Consider the following 26,789-nt stretch of genomic DNA (forward strand, 5'->3'; position numbering starts at 1 on the left):
AGTGGTGGAGTCTCCATCCCTGGAAGTGTCCAAGAAACAACTGGATGTGGCATTTAGTGCTCTGGCTTAGTGGACAAGGTGGTTTCAGCCAAAATTTGGACTTCACTATCATGGAGGTCTTTTCCAACCTTTATGTTTCTATGGTTCAGTCAGCTCCTCCCAATCTCCAAGTCTGCACAGCTACGCAGACCAGTGTTGATGGTGAATATTAAAAACATTTTCTAGAAATACTTTCAGTTACTTCAATAAGTGCACTGTGGTTTCCTACACTGATTTGCCTACCTCACACTCTATGAATGGATGGCAGTTCCAAACCCAGCTGTGCTTCGTCACCCACAAAGTTCTACTTCCTAATTCCGTCCAGGCAGTATAGGTGGGGTTCTCTCAGACTATTTAAAACTTTGACACTAAACCAAAATAAAGAAGTGCTTATGCAAATCACTTAAAATAATTAAATTTAAAGGTGGTCACAGTTAGCAAGAAGCACTGGTGAGCATGTGGGAGCAGCATCTCTGTTCTCTGTGCTCGGCCAAATAAATATTTACACAACAACAGAAAGGAACCCAAAAGCACGAACTTGTAAGCAATAAAATTGTATATATATTTCCATGTATTACCTGATAGATCAAAGAGTTTGTCTTTGTCTTCTTATTAACATCAGCTCCCAGTAAAAGTAAACATTCAGCCATAATACTATTGTACTCCATACATGCTTTTTCTAGCATTGTATTTTTTAACTCATCATTTTCAGCTATTTTAGCAAAACATCTACAACACAGGCTTTGAAACTGAATGGAAAGACAAAAAAAATAAAAGTTAGGACAAAAAAGCACCAACATTTTTCAGCTGTGCAACTGTCAGAGAAAAAAGATACCTGTTGATCTCGCTGGTCAGTGAAACACATAGACATCTGATAGAAAATGACTGTGTCAAATGATTCATTTACCAGCAGCTTTGCAAAACAAGGTGACAAACCAAGAATTGCCAAGATTGCATGAAATCCCTAAGAACACAATGAGAACATTGAAAGAAGTACAGTGTTAAAAAGTGTTACTTTAAAACAGGTCATGCAACAAAATGAAATTTCAACCAAAAAATTTGTGCTTTAATTTTTTTTGTCTTATCTCTAAACATGGAATAGTTAACAAATAGGAAAAGTCTGGGAGAGAAGGCAAAAATAGCAGGTGTCTCTGTTTATATAGCTGTAGTTTCATGCTTATTTAGCTGATCCACTTAAACAGATATTAACTGACACTTTGAAAAGTCAAATATGCAACATTATATCTGGCAACATCCTGCCTGGCAGTGACAAATGTACTTGTGATTTCCTGAAAATGTAAAGAGGAAACAATCTCCTTCTAACGATATGGAATGAAGATACATCCTCTGTTCCAGTGTGCTGCTCTGTAATCCCTGAATTTTAAAAGAACTATTCGACTAAATGAAAAAATTAACAGGTGCATCTAATAACTAAGAAGAAATACAAAATTATCCCATGATTCTGCAAGTAAAGTTCACCCAGAAGGATGAACTCGGTAAATTATGGACTCTGTCCAAACCCAATTGAAACGAAATAGTTTAAAGTAACTTCCTGATTCCAGCATACTGTTTTTATTTCTCTCTATTTTGGTTGCTAAGCTAAATGCTGGAAAGGCCGGGCAAAAAACAGCAGCAAAGAAGGGAGGCTGTATTTGCAATATTTTCATATTCATATGAAAGAGAAATATAGAAACTCTCACAGAAAGCTGATGTCACATGCACATTCTATCCCACTAGAAAAGTGAAACTGGTAACAAACAGGGAAAACTTCTGAAGCAGAGGAAACAAAATTTTACACAAGGATTAAATGTGTGTTTACAGACAAAGAACTCTCCTTCCATATACAGATGTGGCTCCAAAGTCTGACAGTATTCCAGTAATATATTTTCTTAAATACAGCATTCCTACACTAAGTTTATTCCTGGTAACAAGGCTTGGAACTAAGTTATCTTCTACGACTTCTCAAAGAAGGGCAATCAGAACTCTAATGATGGTTGTTTCATGAAATGGTTACAGATTGACAGAGTGATGGATCATGACTGAGAAATTTGTTCTAGCTTGCAGATCTCAGAAGTTTTAGATAAACATTTAACTTATGCTTACACATTCTGGATTGAATATATGCCTGCAAGAAAACCACCTCTACAATCAATGTCTCAGTTTAATTACAAAGGTTTATACTAATCTAGTAATTTCAATAAAATCAAAATCAAGTAAGTAAAATAAGGAATTATACTTAGATATAACTATATTAAAATAATTTTCTATGGTTTTGAGTTTTGATTTCATCTTCATAGACAGAAATGACACATACATGCATCTGGATTTCAGTGACCTCTTTAAATCGTCGCAGGGTAGAAACCAGAACTGCTGACAGGACGTGCATGGTGGCAATGCACAAACTCCTCCGTGTGATCAAAGAGCGCAGAAGACTCAAACCCAAACACTGTATGTCTAGAAGAAAAAGAAATATTATTCAGACACTGATAATTCAGACATTCTGATGGAATAAGCCCATGATTGTAGTCTTTCAGTAACATTCCAGAAAGTACTTGCACAAGTTATTATAGGACCAGGCATAACTGCAGTATGAGTGAATCTGAGGATTGTGCAACACTGCAGCCTCCTCTTGCCATGCAACCAAAATCACATCCAGCACTAAAGAGAGCAGCAGATCTGGTACAAACCTCCTACCATGCCATTCTCATTCTGCTGACAAAACACCTTCCCTACCTTGTTCATCTGGATACATCTGTAGGGTGTGAAGCACAGTGTCAGTAGCTCCTTGCTGGGTTAAAATTTCCAGTGCACCTGTGCACTCAGCTACAGAACCAAGCAGTTTCAATCCACACTTCTGAATGCTAGGATTTCCAATAAACTAATGGAGAAAAGAAGATAAAATCAGATCAAGATTGTTCTGCTTACAGTGGCAATAGAGGAGTTGCTTGTTCTTAAAGCTGCTCTGTAATAACAAGTCAATGCTGAACTGAAGTTACAGCTGATGTGACAATAAATAACAACAATCAACAATTCCAAAAAGATTCTCTTATCAAACATCAGTTTCAGCTGCTCACACCTTGCCCAGATGATTCTGAAAATATTCCCTAGCTACTTTTCTGATGAAAAATTGGATTTTTCCCCCTCAAATTCTCATTGATAAGTTTACACCATTTTTCTAGGTCAAGCAGAGAGAGAAAATCTACTTCCTTTGTGGTTAAAAAGGAAATAATACAGGGTTTGTTTTTTGGTTTTTTTTTGATAACTGGAAAAAGCGATAACCATGCTGGCAACTGAAAAATATTAAAAGAAAAAGATATGAAGCAACATATCTATTACCATCCCCCACCTTTAGATGGAGGAAACCTAGATGAGGGCCTAGATCTGTGTCACAGAGAGTGTGACAGCCATCACAAATCTGCAAAATTACTTCAATGGAGTCATGTCCATCTCTTCCTCCTTATTCTGTCTCTAGTTTTTAATTAAATGTGTCAATTTCTAGCCCTTCTGCCTGATATTGTAATACCCCAAACCACAAACCAGATGCATTGGAAAATGCAATCAGGATGATAACAAAATACTGAAGACCTTCTGGAGCAAAAATTGTTTTACCTCCTTTGTTAACTTCTCTATCTGATACCTTCAGGTCAAGATGTCCTTTAGACACTCTAGAACTATTTCACTGATACATTACTTGCTCTGACTTCTATAGTAAGAGACATAAATTTCCTTGACCAAATCTATTTGGCAAGCTTAAAATTCCTGAGAGGGGCTTCTAAAAAACTAGGAATTGCTACATTTTGATTGTGATCATGTGAACCTTGAAAATCTTGTAGAGATTGGATTCTTCTGAAGGCCATGAAGTTAAACATTTCCAATCACTAGGATCTGAGGTTAATTTGCTGTGCAAAGTTCCCAGTTCCCAAAGTTCCCAGTGTTTCCTTGGCATAGACTGAGTCTGCTTCAGCCTTTCATTTTTCAGCTTCTCCTTCAAGGCACTGTGATCATTCTATTTTACAGGGGTTGGAAAAAGTTGAACAGTGAAAAGAATGCAGACAACTCAGCTGTCCACTCAGTTATATGTGTAGCTCAGGTGTAGGCATGAGGACACTTCTCATATATACACTAGTCTGTTTTAAGAAAATAGAATACCAAATAAACTGCATCCTTGAAAAAAACCCTACCTTTTTTTTTTTTTTAATAAATATCCTTTGGAATTACTGTATAAAGAATCATCTAATACACTCCAGAAAAGAAAGTAAGAAGAAAGTCTACAAGATTCATGAAACTTGGGAGTTAACATTAATTCTATTAAATCAGTAGGAAAATCAATGCAGAACTGAAATGTACAAATGATTCACTGCTTCAAGTGTAAAATAATGACAAAATCCATTAGAATAAAGCTTTAACTATACCCTGTTTAAAGCATTAAGCACCAATGAGTGAGTTCCCTCCAACAGACACTGGCTTTTAATGACTTTTCCTGTAAGTGCAAAAGCAGCATCTCCCACATCTCTGGAAGAACCATTCTGGTGTTCATTCTTTGTACCTGCAACAACAGAAAACAATCTTCCTCAGAACAGCAGAATTCATATTCTCCCCATCATCAACCCAATAACAGAATCTAACAATCAAATGAACGCTGAGGTGACTCAAATGAACACTGGGGTGACTCAGAGAGCATATTCCAGATCTCATGGTACTTCCAGAACACTGTATTGCAGAGACTGGAATCCCTCCAGATTTGCATTGTAATATGAGTACATTGTGCTTGAAAGGAAAATTTCACCACATATTTGCTCACTGCTTACGAGGAAAATACAAAACCATGCCAAAGAATCTGCTCTAAGGTTCACTGCAATCTATTACTTTTTTTGAGCTATGGAGTTCCCTGATACCTACTTCAGAATGCCTCTTCCTTCTGGTAAGGAGACACCATAGAGAAGCTATAAACTATTTGCTCTTGCTCACTTGGCAGCACACCATAGGACAAGTTTTACACACAGATGACATTAAGTGGTATGTGAGCATAAACAAAAAAACCCAGAGAAAACCAGTCTTTCAAATTAACCACTGTAGCATTTGGCACTTGCAGTCAAGTGACACTACAGAAAGTACCCAGAGATCCTTTCAAAGTCACTTCAGCATACATATTTACTGTGATTATTATTTTTCCCATGAATTACTTTTTTATTCTCTAATTAACCTGCAAGTTCCAACATCCAGTTGGTGCTCTCTGTGCTTGATTACACTTTAGAAGGGCCTCACTTCCACGATAATGGCAAGCAAAGTGCCTTGCCTCCATGTTAGAACACACATATCAAATCTAAATCTTGCTCTTCATTGAAAAAAGAGGAAAGTATTAGGATTGGAACTCAAATAATAGAAGTAAACTGAAAACCTGCAATCAGTCTGCATATTGATCACGTCACTACTTTCAGAGTTATTAGTTTTGTAAATGTTCGGCTCAAACTGCTGAGAGATACCTACAAAAAGTTATTCTGAAAAAAAAATCAGTATCCATGTCTGTATTCCTACACTCAATATCACAGGAAAAAAGCAAGATTTATAGCAGTACATTGACAAAAAGAGTTAAAACTTTTCCAAAATTCTACCAAAGCCATAAAATTAATAAAGATCATTTTTCCACCCTCTGGATTGCTGATAAAGAGGGTTTTTTCAGAAAGGAATTTATAACTAAACTAGTCAGTTTGGTTTCTCCTTTTTGATAGAAAGTAGTATATAACTGTATATTTTACATCTTTAAATATATAGATCACTGTCCAGTCTTTATGTTCCTTCCAAGAGACACTTTCAAAACAATTGCATTTTGTGGCACAACAATGTTCATGTCACTATCAGGACTTGCTCTCACTTAAACGGCATTGATGATGCAAACCACAATGACACTGATAGCTCCACACTCACTCCCTGAGTTCCTTAGAAGGAATGGAGCTAACTCTTCACTGATGAAATCAAGGGGAAATCAGCAGTGATCAGTTTGGTCTGTTACCTTCAATACCTCGAATACTTCCTCCCATCTAGTATGTTCCTAAAGATTTACAGCTGTTCTCTGCTATGTACAGAACTGCAATAATTTTTGAAGTCCCATTAAAGGCTGTCTCATTAGATAAGAAAGACTAAAACCCAGCTATCTGATTCTATTCTCTGATTTGGTGTATGCCTTTGGAGGACTTACTGGGCATCATGAAGTGTAAAAGGACTCGAAGTGCTTCCAGTTGTACAGAGAGTGATTTTTCATGTCTCCTCATGGCTTTTACAACTTCTGATACTGCTACTGTCATTACATCCAGATGAGGGAAACTGAAAATATCATTCATAAAATAAATAAAAATAATACATTTCCAAATTTTACATGTATTTGTCCTTAATTAACACTGTGTGATAACCCTTTGGAACACTGTAAATCTGAAACATAAATTAAACTGTAGTAATTTTTTTCATCATAGCAAACTATTTTCAAGCCATTCCATTAATTCAGTCCATGTAAATAATAGCATCCTAGCTAACAAGAAATTAATATTAACAAAATGCTATTTTAATAATCAGAGGTAATTTTGTGGCAAATTTCTTATCTCTCAATGCAATTCAACATGGCTAACAGAAGGGGAGACCACTCAGTGATTGTCTATTTGAATCTCACTGCTCAAGAACAATGAAGGGAAGAACATGCAGCTCCCTACACACACCCCACTTGGGCATTTGACTACAGGGCTTACCAAATTCCATGTCTTAAACAGGGAATTTGGTCAGTCTGTGGTCAATTTCACTACCAGTCAACAACCAAAATGTAATACTCTTGGCACAGAACCTCAAAACTCTTCACCATGAAAATGGACATGCATTTCTAATTTTATTACCTTCCTTCGAAAACATGATTCAGAATCCTGCAGGCACTTTCAACCATTTCAGGAGAATGTGGATGTTTCCTCATTATATCCAAAACATTCATATGTATGCCTTTTGCCAGTAGTGTCTTCCTAATGTTTACTAAAACACAAAATATCAAGCATCTTATAAGTAAATCTTTCTTTCTGTGTAATTCTCAAGCACAACTGGTTTTCCTCCTTTTTTTTCCCCAATGTTTTCGCCTCTTCAAACAGACATTGTAGTATAAATTAAAATGGGAAACAATTTGAGCTGAAGCTGACTTATGTTTGCATAGCTTAATAAAACACCTTATAATTTCTGACTGTCTCCTAAGTTTCTATACATCTGCTATTTTTACTTAGGTAAAGTTAACATATAGGAAGAAGAATGTATAGCCTCACTCATATTTCCAGAAAAGTTTATTCTTAAACTTTTTCCTTGTATTTGAATTCTGTGATCATGTAGGAAAGCTAGAGCTTAAAACTTAAAAAAAACCTTCTAACTTCCAAAATGAAACTTTAAAAATGAACTTATATTTATTAATTCTCTTTACTTTGTTAATTCACTTCTTGCAAATTCAAATATCCAAGCACACATTGTAGCTATAACTGCAATTGATAAAAATTACAACATTATTAAAATTATCATAGTAACTACCACCAAATCTTGTTATTACCAGTTCAGTACATCCATTTCAGATGGTTAGTTCAAACAATACTGCATTATGCCAGAAGGTTTTACTAAGCTTCTTTATGTCTATCATTTATGCTGTAAGCACATCCATTCAGGGGAAAAAAAAAAAAAATTAAAAAAAAAGAAGAAGAAAAACTTGCTTTAGACTTCCAGAAGGAACCAGAGGCCCACTTGTCAGTAACATGTTATGAAAGTACCTGATATATGACAATAGTTTGCATACATTTATGAGATCCATTTCTCAGTATAGGTAAGATACTGATCTCATAAATAATTATAAAACCTTTTCTGTGTTAGGTTTTATGTACTTGGATGGCTCAATAAATTGGTGATAAAACAATGCTTTCTCACCTAGAGAATGGTAATTAACTGCTAGGATTTTTCTTCCTATCTAGCCAGTGGTTTTCAATGTGCAGTCTGCAAACCACTTGAGGTCCATGACCATTTCAAAGGATTCTGTGAAAGTTATCTAATAAAAGCAGGCCAACTGTCAGTAGGCTTAAATACTCTACTCAGGGGTCCACATCTCCACTGAAAAATTTTGAGGGGGTCTGCAAATTGAAAAAAGTTAGGAAACCATGTTAGGGACACAATCAGGAGTAAATCAATCTTGAAAACTGTCATGCACATGCTTAACTTTCTACACAATTTGATCCACTGAAGTCAAAAGGACTGTGTTAAGCAAGAAGGTGATACTTGTTGGGCTGTGGTCCTCATTCACGTGATTTTTCAACCAATGTTGCTCTTGACGAAATTCAAACATGTGATAAGTATTTAAACAAGCATACAAAGAGAGCACAGTTTTTTTCATGTCTCCTGCTCCAAAAAGTAGCAATTGCAACACATAATGTGCAGAGAGCTTTTCATTTCCTCATATTTTTTGATACTAGCCAACAGTAACTTTTTCAAAGCAAGGAACAAACTTCCTACTTATCACAACAACGTAATATTCTAATCACAGGGAGTACTGAATTCACTCAACAGTACACTAAATTCTCTTTAATATTTTTGCAAAAACTTTCTGCTGAACAAGAAAGAAAAGATGATTAAAGTCCCTTACCATTTTGTTGTGACAAAATTGCCAAGGTGCTAGCAGCTGCCTGAAACACTTCTTTTGAAGAGGAGTGCATCAGCATGGACAGCATCACTGCTCTGTCTATTGGGAACCTTTCAGAGAGAAACAAATCACTGCACATTAACTGTATTACAGCAGTTACTTCAGAACTGCAGTTCAGTTTCTTAAAGAGGTATTACATAACACAATGAAAATTTCAGGTGATTGCTCTTGGTCTCCAATATGTTTCCAGAGCAACAGCAGACAGAAAACCCTTTCTAACCTATACAATTTTGTCTAGTCTGAGTGTCGCTGAATTCCTTGGAACCATGATTTCCAAGGGACCTGAGGTCCAGAGGGGGTATGAACAGGCTTACAAAAATTGAGTGACCAAAATTTTAAGGAACTCTGAGAAACAGTTTAAGTAAAATGGAAATTTGTGTCTTATCCATGCCCAGTAGATTTTCCCTAATGAGGCAGCATTCCCTCTATAATGCTTTTTCATCTGTTTTGTGGGAAAATGAGCACTGCTTTTCTCTGCCCCTTACATGCTATCTTAATCTTGTCTGTTTTCCCAATTCTTACATTCTTTATCCCTATTGCAAATGAAGACAAAATTCTTCATGAACTGTAAAAATTAGCTCTAATAGGTTGTGTTCTGACCCTTTAGGAAAACACTAGCAGATTTTCCTGAGTCAAGGTTAGCACACTTTGGAAGAAACTTTCCCAGGTGTGGTTGATCATCATGCATTTCATCTACTATAAAATTAAACATAATTGAAAAGTGAAACATCAAATGGCTTAACAACAGGCACTCATTTTTTCTTCATTTCCAAAAAATCCAGTTTAAGACAACACTGACTGATTATCTCCATCTCCAATCTTCTCATGAAGGTTGCGTTGATACAGAAACAGATTTTTCAAAGCCCAGCACGCAGCCTCCTAAATATAAACCAAAACAAAAAGATTAAGAAAATATACCTCTGGAAGATTAACAACATATGAAAAAACTTTAATAGTTTGACTGCTTTTCAGTTCACAAAAGAGGTACAAGGCACTTTATGTAGAAATAGAACAAAATGTACACTGTAATATTCTTTATAGCTCAGATAGGCCTGAGTTACAAACGTGTGACAGTCTCATTATTTGATTTTCATTTTGACATCTATTTTAGGACAAGATTAATTCTCCTGCTGCTGGGCCTGTGTTTGGCTGTTTGATACAAAAGAGGTATGTAAACAACAATCTTTGCATGGCCAAAGTTTCAGGTATAAGCTTCATCTTAACTACCTACATTTGATCTGAAGAAGTAAAACCTCTTAAGACGAACAAAGAAAGGCAAGAAAGGTAAGACTTACTCTAAATCTAACCCAGACATTACAGTCTTTTTTCTGCCTGAGGATAGAGATGAGAAAAGCATGTTTCTAAACATTTTTTTTTAATACATAATACAGTTTTGCCATATTCCCATCACCCATAATTTCTCACCAGCACATCTGTATTTTTTCGGTGCAGTTCTAATGCTCTGTAACACGCTTCCAACCAGCAGAACTTTTCTTCCTCCTCCTCTTCTTTTCTTTCCTCTAAGTCCCGGTTTAAGAATATTGTTTCAGCTGGAAATATAAAATATTTACAATAAATTCTTACTGTGAAAACAAAACACCTCTGTCTTAACCTTTCTGTAGTCATGGAGGGACTCACACTGGCAATGTGTGTAAATCAGTGGGAAGATAAGCCTTTTCTGGGAAGGGAGAAATCTTTTGCTATAAACTTTGAGACAGACGTGCAGACTTGAAAAATGTCTTCAAGGTTATGAAGGGAGTGAAAAACTAAAGCGTAGTGTAGTAAATGTCACAGAGTTACAGATCAGTCTAGGCTTTGGCTCTGAGAAGACCTCTGCATGTACCTCTTTTTGTTGCATATTTATGTGCAGAACACCACAGACATAAAATGTAACAGTGAATCATTTGCATGGAACCACTTACTACAGAGCCATCTACACTCTGAAGCAATGCTGTTTAAAACAAATGCAAATAGCAGTTGCTAAGAGAGAAATAGCTGAGAAAGTGCAACAGAATTTGAAAAATGAAATATTCTACCTGTGATTTTCAGCAATTAAGGGAAAGAAAGAGATACCAACACTGAGGCATAATATCTGAGGCATAATGGAATGTCTACTGATATCTAATCTTTGCTATTTTGGGGCCTCTTAAACAGCATTTCTACTGACATTTATATGGAACAATTACTAAAGGACAAAGAGAATCAGATTCTTAACTTTTTCCCACTAGCTAACTAATTTCTGTCTGAACTGTATTCAAGGAAAAGTTTACATCTTTTAATTAATTTCAGAACTCAAGCACAAGCAATGATTTATTGCTATCAACTGCCACAGTACAAGTACTGTCATACCTGGCAAACACAATGTCTAACCAGTGTTGTTATCACTGTATGTTAAGAAGGGATTATCCAAAATTTGCCTATGAATAAACAGTTTGCTCTGTTTGCTCTGTTCAGATCTGTCAACATAACTTACCAGCTCTGAACACGGTGCAGATGTTGGGCATATGATATGAACACAGACTTATCATAGTGAAACAGCAAACTGCAATCATGTAGGAAATCCAGCTTTGTTGAAGCTGTCCTGCCTGAGGCTTTTGTGTTAAAGAAATGGAGTTTGAAATTATTACAGGAAATTACTAGAGTGAAAAAAATTAACAAGTAGACAAAGATTTACTCACTTAGAAGAGCTAAACAACTGAGAGCTGCAGCTTGTAACTTTGCATTTTCAGGATATGTTGTAACAGCTTTCACAATGACTTCTGGAACTTTATGTAATACAAGGATATTGAAAAAATTTCCTGAAACCAGATAAAATATCAAATTAATACAAAAACATATCTAGAGCTTTACATGCATTTAACATAAATTTCCCAGCACACAATGCATAAACTTTGTAACAAATGCTGTTTTTCTTACTACAGGGCTTGACATCAAAATTTATTTGTGGAAAGAAGAGGTGAAGGATAAAAAAAATTGAGACCTACATTCTTTCTGGGCCTTTTTGAATTTTTTTTACAAGCGGCGAGGTTTAATTCAAAATGAAACACACACTGTCATCAAAATAAGAAAAATACAATTGGTGTATCATTCGCAGACTTCCTGCCAGGAAGCAAATGCAGTCCTGGCCCTGAATTCCTGCAATGATTTGATTTATCCTCTGACACAAGTAATTTAACCCTAGTTAACTCTCTGATTTTGCCTCCTCATTAAATAAATCAAGGTTGGCATTACAAATATAGAATAGAGTCCTTCTGGAACAGAGGAAAGCCTTTGGATAATAAATATATTTAAAGCATAACAATTATTCTAAGTTGTACAGCATTTTGTATTACAGGCTGAATATAAGGCACTCTCCAAAAAGCAAGCAAATTCAAATAACTTCCTTGTTTGGAAGTATTATATAGAAAATAATAGATCAACACTCTGTCAAATATGGTTTGATAGCTATGGCTTCTATTTTGATATTGAATTTCATTTAAATCTTGACAAGCAAAAATGAGAATTAGAGTAGTAATGCAAAAGATCAGTTGTGTGGTCATGTTATATCAGCATCCCTGTTTCTTAACATACTTTAATGGAAAAGGTATGTTTGTGTAAATGCATTACTTACCTAAAGAAATTAATAAACCTAGGCCATGTGATGAGTAGTTCTGTTGGACTTGGGCTGGCCAAACAGGTATCAGCCAGGTAAAAATATCAAAGACAGTCCAGGATAGCCATTACCAGATTAGCAAGAATGCATGATGATTTTGGAAGCTAGTACATGCTAACTTTACCATTTCACTGCCAGTTAACATGGGTTTAGGAAGACAGTGTCCATCAGAATAATCTGGGAAATAACTTTCAGACTATTTCCAGGAGCACCTAACAATTTTATTTCTGTTCCCATAATTGCATGGTGCTGTGAACATCTCTTCCATAACTCTACTAAAGCAGCTCTTTATTAAGATGAAGGGCTCAAAGAAGAAATAAATCTTGTGACTGCTTTTCTGCCCCTTTTTTGTTGGTCAGCAGAAACTCATGGCAAACATCTGATTGAAACCAGGCTGGCTGCACTCACAGCAAGATCAAGGCCTCTCAACCAAGCTGCTGTGCTCCCACAAGTGCTTGGTTTCCCTGTGTATCTTCAGTTAGCCTTGCACAGCAAACTGTTCAAGGTCAGCATCACCTCTTGCCAAAAAAACCACTGCAATTACCACCTCAGCAGCCACCACATTTCCTTAAAAATCTCATCTGGCTTTCTGAAGGGGAATGGGAAATTGCTCCAGGTTGCACTCAGGTCTGATCTGTATTTTCTACCATATCTGCATGAAGAAGTGGAAACAGATGGTGAAAGGATGGGAGCAACTTTATTATGGGGAGTCATGCACTGGTACCAGCATCTGCAGTAGCTTCACACCAGCACCTGCAAAAATTGGGAAGTCTAACTCTTGATGAAGAAGAACCAGCCATGGAGTGAGGGCTGCTCAGGCAGCTGCTCACAGTGGGCTTGCATGCAACAGGGGGAAAAACATATTCATTTTCATTTGAACTTCCTATTATGTGGTTCTTGGCAAGTGCTCAAATGGATTTATTAGTCACAAGTGTGAGAACAGAGCTGCTAAGAGGCACAACTTTTTGCCACTGACATAATTTCTCCTGATGTGACACCAGCCCATTTTAGCACAGACAACTGAAGTACTTTTGCTCAAGTCAAGGCAAGTCCAGAACCCAGTGATTCATTCACTGCTGCAGCACAGGGAGGCCCCAAGACAGGCATCATCACTGTCAGGAATGCAGCACAGGTCTCTGAAGATAAATGCACTGCAAGGAGGAAAGCTAGAGTTTTACAGAATACTTTTCAACTAATTCTGTAGCACCAGTTGTTTCTTACACATTCACCCTGGCACTACAAAACATGAAATCTCTAAGTAATTTTCTTCTTTTCTATAGTAACTTTATACAGAATCAGACCTACTGATTTCCCATTCTCCTATTGTGCTTCTCACCCTTTTTTGTCTCATTGCTCCCCCCTAACTCGAGTCTTTTATGGCAGCTGCTCATTGTTACATTTACCACATAAGGACACCACATTGACTGTGGTCAGGGTCACCATTAGACACAAGGATCCATGCACCACCCTGAGGATTACTGGAATAGCAGTTGCTGTCTGTAAACACTCCCAGTTAACTCCAACTCTTACATAGTCAGAGTAAGCTGACTTTACATAAACAACTTTGTGAACTTACCCAATGTAAGCTTGTGCAACAAACAGCAACTCACTTCCTGAACTGCTTCACTGCTGGGGAAACTTTTCATCATTTCCACTATAACATTGTAGCAGCGAACATTTCCCGACATGAGCACTTCAACATTGCTGGCTGAAGAAAGAAACAGAAACAAAAACTGCTTCTTAAAACAGAGGGGGAAAAAAGCTGACTGGATTCTAAATCAGACTTTAGCTAAACAGATTTATTTAGGGAACTGTGACTATACTGCAATTTTTACCTTGCATCTTGAAAGAAAGGTGGCTTTATTTCTTGATATGGTTATAAAATGATGATGAACATTTGGAAACTATTCATTAAAACAATGCTTTCTCACCTAGAGAATGGTAATTGACTGCTAGGATTTTTCTTCCTATCTAGCCAATGGTTTTCAATGTGCAATCAAAATTCAGATTAATATTTCTGGTTTTTTCCCATTTTGTATCAGGCCATGTAACAGAAACCTCCCCCCAAACTACTATTAGGTAGCTTTTTTTTTTTAATGTGAACAAGCTGTTTTATAAATACTATATCAATGTTATAAATGGTGTTTCTAACATGATTGTGAACAAGCACACATTTTACAATATTTCAGCGATATTCCCAGGCACATAAAATTAAGAAAAAAAAGTAAAAAATTTTTTCCCATAAAATTTATTCTGTAGTCATTTATTTGATTTAATCATGTATTTTTGAGTTTTCCTTCTTTTTAGGGGGCAAGTTAGGAAGTTATTATTCTCATACAAATTAGTTCTACCGTAGACCTGGTGTTCAGTACCTGAGGGTACTGAAATTTTCATCTAATATTCCTGCAATATTTTGAAAGCCATTGCACACCCTGTATTTCACAGAATTGCAGAAGATTGACATCGGAAGGAACAGCTAAAAGTTCACTGCGTCCAACCCACGTGTTCAAGCAGGGCTGCCTACAGCAGCTTGTCCAGATGGCTTCTGAGTATTTCCAAGGATTGAAACTTCACAGCCCCTCCAAGAAAACTGTGCCAGAGCTTGGTCACTCTCACCCTGTTCATGTTTTATTACTCAGGCCAGATACAGAAACCAATAGGACAATCATGTGACCCTATACAAAGACAGAATGTATCCATTCCAACTGAGGACAGAGTGATCCTACATATAGTGATTTCAGGCAAAACAGCATCATAGTAGTTAAAACACAGTGTATGAAAGCATCCTTGTAGTATTTCTATTCAGGGTATGAGACAGAATATGAACCCAAGAAATCTTGGCCAAAATCCTGGCCCAAATGAATGAAAGGGAGTCCTGTCACCAGCTCCAAGGGAGTTTGCATTACTCTGCTGAGGTCTATAAATTTTCTTAATTGCTCTTTCAACAGCTTGGCTTCCCTGATTACAACATAAGAGAAATATTCACAACTGTAGTATTAAAGATAATCACTTTTTTTAAAAGAGCAGCAAAGCTTTAAAATAATACATCTCTAAATACTAAATCATGACAACCTACTGGATGAAAAAGCAAGCTCTGAGTGGGAAGCATTTCTGAAGCACTCTATTTGATAGTGAAGGAAGGAACCTTTCACAATGCTTTAATAGGACAGCCATTTATCATGTCATTCTCAACTGAAAACACACATTCCACAAAACAGTATTGCATAATTCCACAGCAAGTTATGATTTCAAAGGTGATACTAATGAATATAGTAACATAGTCAGATGATTCCAAAATTGATCACTACAGAGATGGCATAATGAAGTGCATGTCGAAATCTGCAAGATCCAAGCAATGGCACATCTGCAGCAAGTCACCATGTCCCAGAACAAGGTAGAGAAAAAGGTGGAACAGATCTCATTTAATCTTAACCACCAAAACTTGGTCATCCAGGTTCTCTCAACAATTGATGATGAGATCTGAGCACTCTGTATGGAGACTCATCCCAGCTGGTTTAGGGTCAGGTAAATTTCCTCTGGGGGTGACTGTTCCTCCCTACTAAAGGAGCCCAAGCCTGGCTGGCTCCCTGTGCCTGCCATTCAGATGGGTAACATTCTGTGATCCACCACTCCACTCTGGAGGACAGTCAGCAGCAAAGCATTTTTCTCATGCCACAAATACTACTGAGATTAAAGAGTTCTTGTACACCCTTATCCTACAATTTCTTATAACCCAAGTGCAAGTATGTATTAATGAAAGAAGGCATAGTGAGGTACTCATTCAGAATAGAGACTTGAACTTCAGGTTAAGGGGAGACATTTGCTACTGGATAAGTTACAGTGTGTACCTAACACTGAGTTATCTTCTCCATAGTGGTCTCAAAGAAATATATCTTGTTGAGTTCTTGAGGGACGTCACCAACCAAGAGTATGAATACCAGCTTTGCACACTCACATGCAAGTAGTCTCTGTTCCTCTGGCTGTTTTCAATCTTTTATATTAGAAATGAGAATATTAAATGCCTGCTTTAAAGCAGGTCTTTTTCATGCCTTCTCTTTGCATAACTATTTACTGTTTTGAAAAGGACTTAAAATCTGGCATCCTCCTCCTTAGAAAACAGCAGTAACTTTTGGGCTAGGGTAAAATTATTTCTGACTCAAGGGATACTAAGCTTTTTAAATACTAACTGGAAGAGCAAGAATTTTAAGAAACAGGAACTAGATAGCTTGGAGTTTGATGAAATGCAGGACACTTCAGTCTAGTTCTTGTTCAGTGGGCATTGATGGGGCTAGCACAGTTCCTATAGAGCCAGACAGGATGTGCAAGCGAGGTTTTGTAAGCAAACACACTTGCAGGAGGTACAACATTATGCACCTCATGAAAGACACAGAGAGCAGAACCCTGCTCTGTGCTTCCCCAAATTTGTCAGCAGGAAGCTGACAAAACCTGCCTCTGTGTCAACAAGATCAGATTGCTGTCAACAAATTGACCCAAATCATCACACACATTTGTCAGGACCTGATTTTCCATAGATTGCTACTGGAAGACAAGAGCTAACAAAGACATTTTCCTCCAGTCTTACTGCACAACACCTGAGGACACTGTAAGACACCACATGCACAGTGCTCACCACTGCAGCCACCAGTGAATGACCACAGCAGGTGTCTGAACTCAGATATTTTTCCCCAGGCCTGGCCATTGAATTTGTACAATTAGATTTTGCCAAGAATATTCTGTACCTGTGACCCAAACTCACAGAAGATTTTTTTAGTCAATAAATGTATCTTATTTTTCAAGTAATAAAAGATGACAGGACAGGGTCTTGAAACTTAAGTCTCTACAACCATGATAAACATCTTTGCTACCACTTAGTCCAAGTGGAAGTATCTTTCTGTTAGGAAGGATTTATGCTTCAATGGTTAAATATAATAAATAGCCCATTTAAAAAAAAGGGTACTTCCCAAAGAAAACAGGAAGATGATTTGTCTGGCAACTCCCAACCAGTTCTCAATGATTTTCTGCAATCACACAAAAATTACTTTTTACACTTACAGAAAGCAAGAGCTGATGCATAGTGTGGGAGAAAAGGAATTAAAAATAACTTCTAATACTTACGTGGACCAGCTAAGGAATGTAATGAATAAAGTGCAGGAAGGATCACCTCTTCTTTCTCTGGAAACTCTTTAAAAACTTTCAGTATGATCATATGATCTTTGCTTTCAACAAATTCAGTCAGCTGCTCTTCTGGAACTAAAATGAAAGGCAAGAGATACAGTATGTTTTGAGGAAATAATTCTTATCCTGGTGCATCATGAGAAAAGACAACTGTTTTTATCAAGTTTCCTTGTATTTATTCTCTATGTTTCACAGAAAGTAAAGTACTGTCCATACACATAATCTTCCATGATTATGGCTTTTTAAACTAAAAACTGAGCTACTTTATAAACACCTTCTTCTACCTTACACTTCATGTAATTGAGTTCTGACTTTTAAATGCTACCTTGTGAATCTGTATTTTAGAAGTCTTTTAGCCTTTTTCACAGAATGCTAGTCCAAACTAAGTTTCCACAGACAGTCCAAACCAAGACAGTTTATAAGTGAGGGAAAAGCTAAGCATACAGTGGGAAAAAAATTAGGGAATGCCATTTTGCATACTCTGAATTGATTTAATTTTTCTTTTTCTTTTAAATTTTTTTTATAATGAACTTTTTTTTCCATAAAACCACATTTAATAAAATCCTACCTTAATGGCTTAAGGTTTTTCCCTTCCTGGCCTCTGTTATTCATACTGACATAACTGTGTGGCTGTGCAATGACACAGGTAAGGGAACTGACCCAGGATGAGAAAGAGCACCTCTTAAATTTCACAAGCAGAATTGTTTTCTGAATCTTGTTAAAGACAAGGTTATGCAAAGATCCACATAACAAAAACTGACAAGGTGCCTCAGAGGTAGAGAAAACAAGGCAGGAGCATCCTAGGAACCTGTCACATTGGTGCTGCCATCAAGATGCAGCCAGATCTGTAAAAACCTGGCACTTACAAAAAACATGCACAGAAAACATAAGAAGTTCAGATTGTTATAGAGACTGAAGAGAAAATATAGCAGGGCAGAAGTATTTAGGGACAGGAAGAGGAAAAGGAACAGAGAAGATAATTCCAAGCATACATGTGGGAGAAAGACTTAAAAAAGCAAGAGAGAATGGTGCCAAAAAGAGCCAATCTGAAGAACTGAAGATTATCTTTGAAGCAAAGGAGTACAGCAGTGATAGCATTTCTCAATATTTATTTTGGATCAAGAAACTCAATTCAAAGCAAGGGGACTACAACAAGGGGACTTCTGGCTGTAACATGCACAATTCTTGAGGTTTCTGCAAAAATTCAATACATGGTGAGTTCATTTTTCAGAATAAATGGGACTATTGTATGGACACATGATCACCTTTTAGCATTGCCAGGGTAAAAAGCAGAAAAAAGTATTTTTCTAAAGTACAATCATTTTGTTTGATTTTAGAACTGTTCACATTACTAAAATTTACCAGTCTTAAATACACAATCCTGTTTTTAAGAATTAAAATCAAATGTCACTATTCTTTATTCCAGTTACTGACTAACATTAAATCCCGTCTTTTCAGTTAATTTTGGACTTAGAAATGAAGGGACATTTTTATTTTTTAAAAGATGTCATATTCATTGCTCTAATTTATAGAATTAGTGAAATTTCTTGGAAAGTCTGCTTTGTGCTAGCTCATTTAAGAACAGCCATAATTCACAAACCAATCTGGAATGCATAAATTCATTTATTGCCTTTAAATTAATATCTGTCATCCCTCCCAATCTATACATTTTTCTAACATCATAAACTACAAGATAAAATACCTTTCTCAAAAAGTTTGTGTAAGGCTTTACATCCATGCTGCTGGATCTCTTCATTTTTAGGGAAGGTGTGCATGGCATTAAACACCAAGGAAAACACATCCACCTCTTCTTCCAAGAGCAGGAAAGCAATTATGTCTGAACAGCAGAAGAGATTACATGTTGCACTAATTATTTCTCAATATTTTCATTGAAACACCATAAAATCCAAAATTCTTTAATATTGTCCTTAAAGCTTACTCTGACAGTTCAAATCCAGTTTTGTGTAACCATGACAAAGATTTCTCTTAAGACAGCATTTTACAATAGTACTGATGTTCTAAAACTTTACCACCTATAGACAGTTCATACCTACCTGGTTAAAAAAAGGTTCAAAACAGCACTCTTATTATTTTGTATACAAGTACAAATGACAAGTGACTTCATGGAGTAAAACAGAGAGAAAAGTCCAGTCTGCCATGGACAATCACACACTTCAAATCAGCTCTGTGTTTTAAAGGCTTAGATGGAATAGGAAGTTAAAGCACACAATACCTGACATGAGGAGTAGATTTAATGCTTTTAGTCCTATAACTGAAAGATTTACATTTCCTTTGTGGACTGTAAGCATTTTAAGAATCTGCCTAAAAATTAAAGACAAAAAAAAAGGAAAAAGAGTTATAGCTAAAGAAATATTGATACACACAAATTTTTATCAAACATTTACTTTGAAAACAGAAGTAGTGGTTACCCTGCAGAGCACCAGTCTGAGTGCAGATTATTAGAGTGCTCTCTAATATTCACTACAGACTGATGACAGCACAGCACTGCTCTGCCTGCAGCAAGAGCTCAGTTACACTGAACAACCAAGGCAGCAGTTTCCCAGCTGAAGAACTTCAACAGCATCTTGATGAATTCTATCCTATGTTTCAGCCCTACAGCACTTACATGATGCTGGACAAACCACTAAAAAGAAACATTTCCTAGACTGCCAGTTGCACTCTGTGTACCTTCTGTAATCTGCTCTGACTTGTTAAACAGAGAGCCAAACAATGCCAAGTACTGCAAAATTCAGGTCATGTATCAAACTGGGCACAGAACAATCAGTAGATATTTTCAACATACTTTACTCAAATTACAATCTGTAAAATAATGACTAAAAATCTGTAATACCTCTTAAAAAGTAAATTAAAAGCATTGATATCACACTAAATGAAGCCTACATCAAAATCAGGGGCAGAGGGGAACTGTAATTAAAAACTAAATTAAAATGTATAGACTTACACACAAAAAACTAAAGAAACTTTATTTTTTTTACTTTTCCTTATTTTAGAGAGATTGATTCAGCAATTTTAATAATATTCAAATGTGAATCTTTGCATATATAATATCTAATAAAAATACATTGTGCAGTAGTTTGTAATACTTCAGTTGATATTCTTGACCTGTCTTGAAAAACATAAGCAGCAGTTGAAGTTTCATCCAAATTTCATACTCCAGCTCTGGCAGTGATGTTGTTTGCCTTGCTGAAGTCTAAATTTATAAGGGGGAATGAATCACTATTTTCCCTTCATACTATGATGCTGCCAGTTTCCTCTGTCGTAGCACTAGTGTTGTAGCTATGATGACCAAAGTAGACATGGGAGGCAAAATCTGATGAGAGGTATAACATCAGCTACAGGCATAACATCCACTTTCCAAATTTACTTTCAGAAAATTCCCTCCCATGGATCCTCCCATTTCAAATATAACCTAGAAGGATGTAAACCTTTCTAATTTTTTTCTGCTGTAGGAAAGTTCAACATAAGAGATTACAAAGCATCTCAAGAAGTCTATTTAAGCTTATGGAAAGAAGGCAAATACACTGAAGGAAATTCTCTTTCTTTCACAGTGACAGCAACTATTTAATTATTCATTACACTGTCTGTCAAAAACACCTAAATCAATAGCAAACTACCATTTGTAAACATAACTGTAGTGAAGTCAAGTTGGATCATAGCTGAAAGACAAAAGAAAGAAATGCTTTTCCTAGTTTAATACTCCCATTCTCCCAAAATAACTACACACACAAAAGGGAAAATCTCCTGATAAAAAAATGACCTTTTCTTCTCTATTATAACTATTTCCTGCCTTGCTGTAAACAGCATGTATTGGTTATGGTGTTGATTCCCACAGTACAAACCATGCTCAAGGAACATGAGACATAATTTAGCTGGCTTGTTCTGCCTTTGGCACTAACAGAAATGCCTGGGTCCACTCCCCCACTCAGCCTCTCCACAGCAAGGAAAACTGTCAACATGTCAGACAGGGATACACAGTTGGCTAAAATGATGGCACTGAGAAGGAATCATGTACAGCGGTGCTATCATCAGATCTTCAGTGAAGTTTGAGTTTGGAAAGGATGCTTTGTTAACTGCACACACTGTGTGGGTGCTGAGGAGGCTGTAGGAAAGATCAGTCCCAGAAAGTAATTTTTCTGGGACCTGAGAATGAGCAGCAGTATCTCCAGCTCTCAGGATAACTTGCAGTCAATTAACAAGCCAAAGAAATTGTAGCCAGCATGTGCAGCTTCAGCTCAGTTATTTCTTGCTCATGAAAAACAACCCAAATCACTTTTGCAAATGCACCAAAAAAGCTGATGTAATAACTTTATATATTTCATTGCACATATATGTTGCCAAAATGACCAAGCATTCTGGCAGACTCTGTATACAAAATACTTACTGGTGAACACCCAGTACTTCCCAGTCCTTCCCAACATCCTTAGGAGCTATGTTTTGTAGAGTATTTGGACAAATTTCTATTAATTTACAAAGAAGTGACCAGCCCATCTGTAAAACAAAAATACAGCTATTTTAGAATAGATATTCTGCTTGGAACTTCTACATTGTCTTCTAATATCCTTGGCTTTTGCAAGACAGCTGTTCTGTTACCCAGGTAAATCAGTAAGGGAAAATTAATTAACACAAGACAAATGGCATGGGAAGTTAAAAGAGGGAAGTAAAACATATGCTAATGATTCTGATTGCATTGCTTGCAGGAACACATCACTCTCAATCTGCTTCAGCACGCTTGAGGGTAAAGGGCACACAATTAAATGAGTTGCTGACAGACAGAAAGATATGATGTGATGTGATCCATAGCATTTTATCATTGGTCAGGGAAAACCCCTGCACTACTGCAGGTGTATTTTAATGAAAAATGTGTGTTTTTGTAAGAACTTGCTATTTAATTGCAAATTGTAAGGATAAAGTATAGGTTTTTAAAGGCCTTCAATGCTTTAAATGGGGATGAGATACATAAACAATTACTACACATTTCATATTCTTGCCATCAACCCTCAGTAGTGTGTGCTTTCAAACTGTAATGAAGGCAGTAGAAGTTCTGAGATCATAAGGAGCGAAAGACAACTAAACCCAATGTATTTGTTCTTAATATCTACCTATTTCATCCAATGCAAATTCTTTGACTTTCAAACACCTGTAAATAATGCCAAAAGCTAAAAATGCTCCTCTTTGATCTTCTGTATTGGAGAAATCTGCTCTCCTATGAATTTTTACAGGCTGATATGACTGAACAGGCTGCAGTGAGGAAGCAGTAAGCAAAATCTGTACAAAGAAATAACTGATGAAAGAAAATCCCTCTGTATTGAAAGAAAAGTAGTGAACTGTGAAATGTCAAAAGTCAAGATGAGGCAGATTTTACAGAAAGGAATTTGAATGAGGCATGTGAGTTTCCTTGAGCCTGTAAGTAAATAAAAAGGTGGAAGCAGGCCTCTGTGCTTTAAGAATAGAGTCAAGGCAGAAGAAAAAATGTCACAAAGACTCTATAGATAACTGGATCACTTTTTCACAGAAGAGTTATGTAAAGCAAAGAGGTCAAGATGGGACAGCCAACGACAGGAATGTAAATGGCTACCTCCAAAGAGTTTAACAGCAAAGTTCATATAAAGTGCACAATCCCTAACCCTGCAATCAGTAAGATTAGAGACACGGAATTACAAGCCTGGTAGTGTAGAGTCACCCACAGGAACAGCATAAGCTTGAATTTAGAGAGCTTTCCTGACAGCTTTGTAGAGTGTGCAAAGGTGATGCAGCTCCCTGGGGACCAAAATTCCACTTTTGTCTTTCACATACTTGGTTGCAGTGTTAGCACAGCCCAAATCTGCAGTACTTTTGTTTCTGTTTCAGTTGAGATTTGCGGAAACAAACATTTTAAGCCAAATACAACCTCAATGTTTGCAGATTGAGCTTCACTATGAGCCAGTTTTCATACACTTTTCCTTGGATAGCAAACTGCCCTGCATGAGACTACAAATCACTTACTGTGGACATTCAGGGTGGTCTGTGGAACTGAGTCCTAACTAAATGCAGGTACAAAAAGTAGGTCTTAGTAACCATCGGTCCAAGATGAAGATATAAAATTCCTTAATTTTCCATATTCCAAGCAAAATAGAGTTTATTTGTGACAGTCAAATTTCAAAAACTTTGTAGAGGTGACTATCAATTGATAAACTGCTTATTCCTTAGAAAACATTTTATTTTAGAAGTCCCACTTTATAAGACCATCCTAACTGTTCTTATAAAATTGGATTGTTAGGACTCCAAGTATTGACAAACATTTGTCAGAACTGTGGATCCAGAGAAGACCAATGGAAACATCTGACCTGCTGATATGTGGTCTATTCTACATTAAAACCACAACCTGAGGTAACAAAGAGCTTTTTAGGTGTTTGAAGATTAAGTAAGAAAGCAAGGGTCTTTTAAAAAACAGAAATCCTAAAGGTTACAAGGAAGGGAAATAAAGCAAAAGAAGATGTCCTTATAAAGACTTAAACAGGGCGCTATATACAGAAATAGTTGGTAGCAGCAATGAGACTCATTATTTTTAAATCTGACCCTTTTTGTTGTTAGCAGGCAATTAATTTATGTTACATTGGGTCCCACCCATGTAAGAGAATAAAGCACTGCTGACTGCTCTTTACTGAAGTGCACTCATATTTTGCTCTAGAGTTTCTAAGCTGCTCCAATCATTGCCACAGAAACTGCAGAAAATTATCCTATTTACTTAAAGATATATATTTTACTTACAGGAGCTATTTTACTTACTGGCTTTCCACACCAGTATCTTCCTGTTGCTGAAGGAGTTTGCAGGGTTTATGCCTGCAGTCTGAACTGGGCCAGACTTGCAATATTGATCTACTAAAATAACCCTGTACAAGTTAGTGGAACAGCATCCAGGGTTCCAACATCAACCCACAATGCTTTGTAACCAGTTAAGGAGGGGAGTGAAGAAAATTCTCATTTCAGGTATGTCTCTGTGTTTATTCTCTTGTGTGAATCTATTTTTTTAAAAAATACCAAAAGTAAAAGAAGGATGATTAATTATTCATTCAATAAAAAAATCATTAGAAGTGCAAAGAGACTGCACTGAAATCAGGACCACTGCTGTAAAGTGAGAATTTATTCACAAAGATTACAAAGAAATAGCAGTGAATGAAGCAAGAAGACAGAGATCTACTTATGTAGTGTGAATGTTTGTAAACATCAGAACTGAATGTGAAAGAAGAGCTGCCCAAGACATTTTATGAGGAATGGGATTTGAGCTTTGCACTGGCTATGAATTTCCCCCTGCAACACAACACAGTAATGCAAAGGAGGTCCAGAACTTCTGAACTGAAACACTGTATGACTGCAAATGTAGGTAGGTAGAAGATTAAAATTAATTTTAAAATTCTGCATTAGAATGAAGTATTTTAAGAGAGTTAAAATGAAAGTTAATCACTGTCTTCTTTATGCAATTCTGAGAGTCTTGTGCTATCATTTCACACCTACTTCTTGTTATGATTGTTGTTTTATTTCCAAGTTTAGACTTCTGGGCAGAGGTTTTATAAACTAATGAGCTTTATTTTGAAAAAAACTGCTGCTTCATATTCATACTGCTTAATAAGTAAAAAAAAGCATCAAGTGAGTTACACAGAAATCTGGAGCTTATAAACATCCTCTATGCATAGCATAGTCAGATATTAATATATGCCTGCCAGGAAGAAGCTGGTTTGTATGACAAGTCTGGCAGCTGTACCATAAGTATAACATCAAATTGTCCAAGTGCCACACCTAGTCCAAATGGGCGAACGTTAAATTACAGGAGCAGGTAGGCAGAACCTTAAATTGCAGAACTTACTCCTAGCTAAAATATTCCCCCCATCTTTAAAAACGTGTACTAGCACAAGTCTCAAGGATATGGCTACACATATACGAATTCATAGTATAAAATCATGCTTTTCAGAAGTTTGTCTAACCATGGCAAAATTCAATATGGACATGTCAAAATTATATTAGAAAGCACTGGTAATTTAGAACCCTACATTACACAGCATTCACATGCCTCAAATCTTATTTCCTATTTCGCCTCCTTCTGCCGGTAAAAACAGAAACGCAGCCAGTGGCGTCTGCAATAAGTTGGAACGCTTGGTCCCTTTAAATGCCAGCGGTGACAGCGCCCTTCTACAGCTCAGAGCACTTCACGAAGCGGCCCAGGAGACACACGGCAAGTTAAGGAGAAATCAACAAGCGGAACAAGAACTTTTATCCCGGGAAGGGCCCGGCGCTCGCTCATCCCGCGGAGCGCAGCCGGAGCGGGACAGCGGCCCCGGCCCCGGCCCCTGACCTGCTGCACGCCCGCCGCTCCCGGGTACAGATCCACCACCAGCAGCAGTGGCACGTGGACGTTTTTGCCGCTGAAGAGCCGGGGAGCTGTGAGGGGACAGAGAGCGACAGAGAGACCGCGTTAGCGACCGGCAGCGGGCGGGACAGGGCAAGGCAGGGCAGGGCGCTCACCGCTCTGCCGGGCCGCCAGCTCCAGCAGGTCGCTCAGGGTCTGCACCAGCGTCTCCAGCCGCTTCCTCTCCTGGACGTTCTGGAGCCGGACGACCAGCTTCCTCAGGGCTTGTTCCTCCCCCGCCACCGCCTCTCCCTCCTCGGGGCCGCCGCTGGCCATGGCCGAGCCGCTGCCCTCGCTGTGCCCATCCGCCGGTCGGCGGGACGAGCGCAGGGCTGGGCTGGGCTGGGCTGGACTGGGCGGTGCGGGCCCGTCCCGCTGCTGCAGCCCCGCAGTGCCGCCGCCCGGCCGCCGTCACCCGGCCCTGCCGAGCCGCCCCTGCCGCGGCCTCCGGCCCCTCCCACGGCGCCGCTCCATGGACAAGGCCAAGGACCGGCCCCACGGGCGGGCGAGCGGCCCCCGGTAACCTCTGGGAAACGCCCGAGGGCCCCGCGCAAGCGCCCGGCAAGCAGAACGGACCCGCGGGCAGCTCCCCCTCACAGTGATTGACGAGAGACTGCCCAATGGAGCTGCCGAGCCGGACCGGGTCCGCCCAGCAGCGCCGCGCTGTAAACACCGGCCACGGGGCGCTGTGGAACGGGTGGGTTTGGTTTCTGGGTTGGGTGAGCTTTGGTGGGGGAAAGGATTTGTCGTCCTGTGGGATACCTGCACTGGGGCAGTCTGTTCCTGAAAGGCTCTGCCCTGTGGAAGGGTGTGGAGCGGAGCCT

At 38.0% G+C, this 26,789-nt stretch overlaps 1 protein-coding gene across 2 annotated transcripts in view; it reads right to left on the reverse strand.

Annotated features, from left to right (window-relative positions):
• The window catches only part of LRRK2 (leucine rich repeat kinase 2), a 61,447-nt gene extending 35,150 nt beyond the window's left edge, over window positions 1-26,297 (reverse strand). Inside the window, exons 1-18 of one of the 2 annotated variants that reach the window (XM_054273141.1) lie at window positions 26,082-26,297; window positions 25,912-25,997; window positions 21,967-22,073; window positions 19,798-19,886; window positions 19,267-19,401; window positions 17,505-17,639; window positions 13,966-14,097; window positions 11,416-11,535; window positions 10,163-10,287; window positions 9,537-9,616; window positions 8,681-8,787; window positions 6,918-7,047; window positions 6,236-6,360; window positions 4,452-4,585; window positions 2,773-2,917; window positions 2,354-2,493; window positions 875-1,003; window positions 618-788 (exon numbers count right to left, since the gene is read on the reverse strand). In XM_054273141.1, the coding sequence (XP_054129116.1) occupies window positions 618-788; window positions 875-1,003; window positions 2,354-2,493; window positions 2,773-2,917; window positions 4,452-4,585; window positions 6,236-6,360; window positions 6,918-7,047; window positions 8,681-8,787; window positions 9,537-9,616; window positions 10,163-10,287; window positions 11,416-11,535; window positions 13,966-14,097; window positions 17,505-17,639; window positions 19,267-19,401; window positions 19,798-19,886; window positions 21,967-22,073; window positions 25,912-25,997; window positions 26,082-26,241 (2,250 nt within the window). In that variant the 5' untranslated portion in view covers window positions 26,242-26,297. Of the gene's footprint in view, window positions 1-617; window positions 789-874; window positions 1,004-2,353; window positions 2,494-2,772; window positions 2,918-4,451; window positions 4,586-6,235; window positions 6,361-6,917; window positions 7,048-7,971; window positions 8,045-8,680; window positions 8,788-9,536; window positions 9,617-10,162; window positions 10,288-11,415; window positions 11,536-13,965; window positions 14,098-17,504; window positions 17,640-19,266; window positions 19,402-19,797; window positions 19,887-21,966; window positions 22,074-25,911; window positions 25,998-26,081 lie in introns of those variants that run through there. The other variant, XM_054273143.1, reaches the window with a different exon arrangement.
• Window positions 26,298-26,789: the final 492 nt, after the last annotated feature.

The sequence above is a fragment of the Melozone crissalis genome, unplaced genomic scaffold, assembly GCF_028551555.1.
Source record: "Melozone crissalis strain CALT ecotype California unplaced genomic scaffold, PUWL_Pcris_2 ptg000004l_1, whole genome shotgun sequence".
Lineage (NCBI taxonomy): Eukaryota > Metazoa > Chordata > Aves > Passeriformes > Passerellidae > Melozone > Melozone crissalis.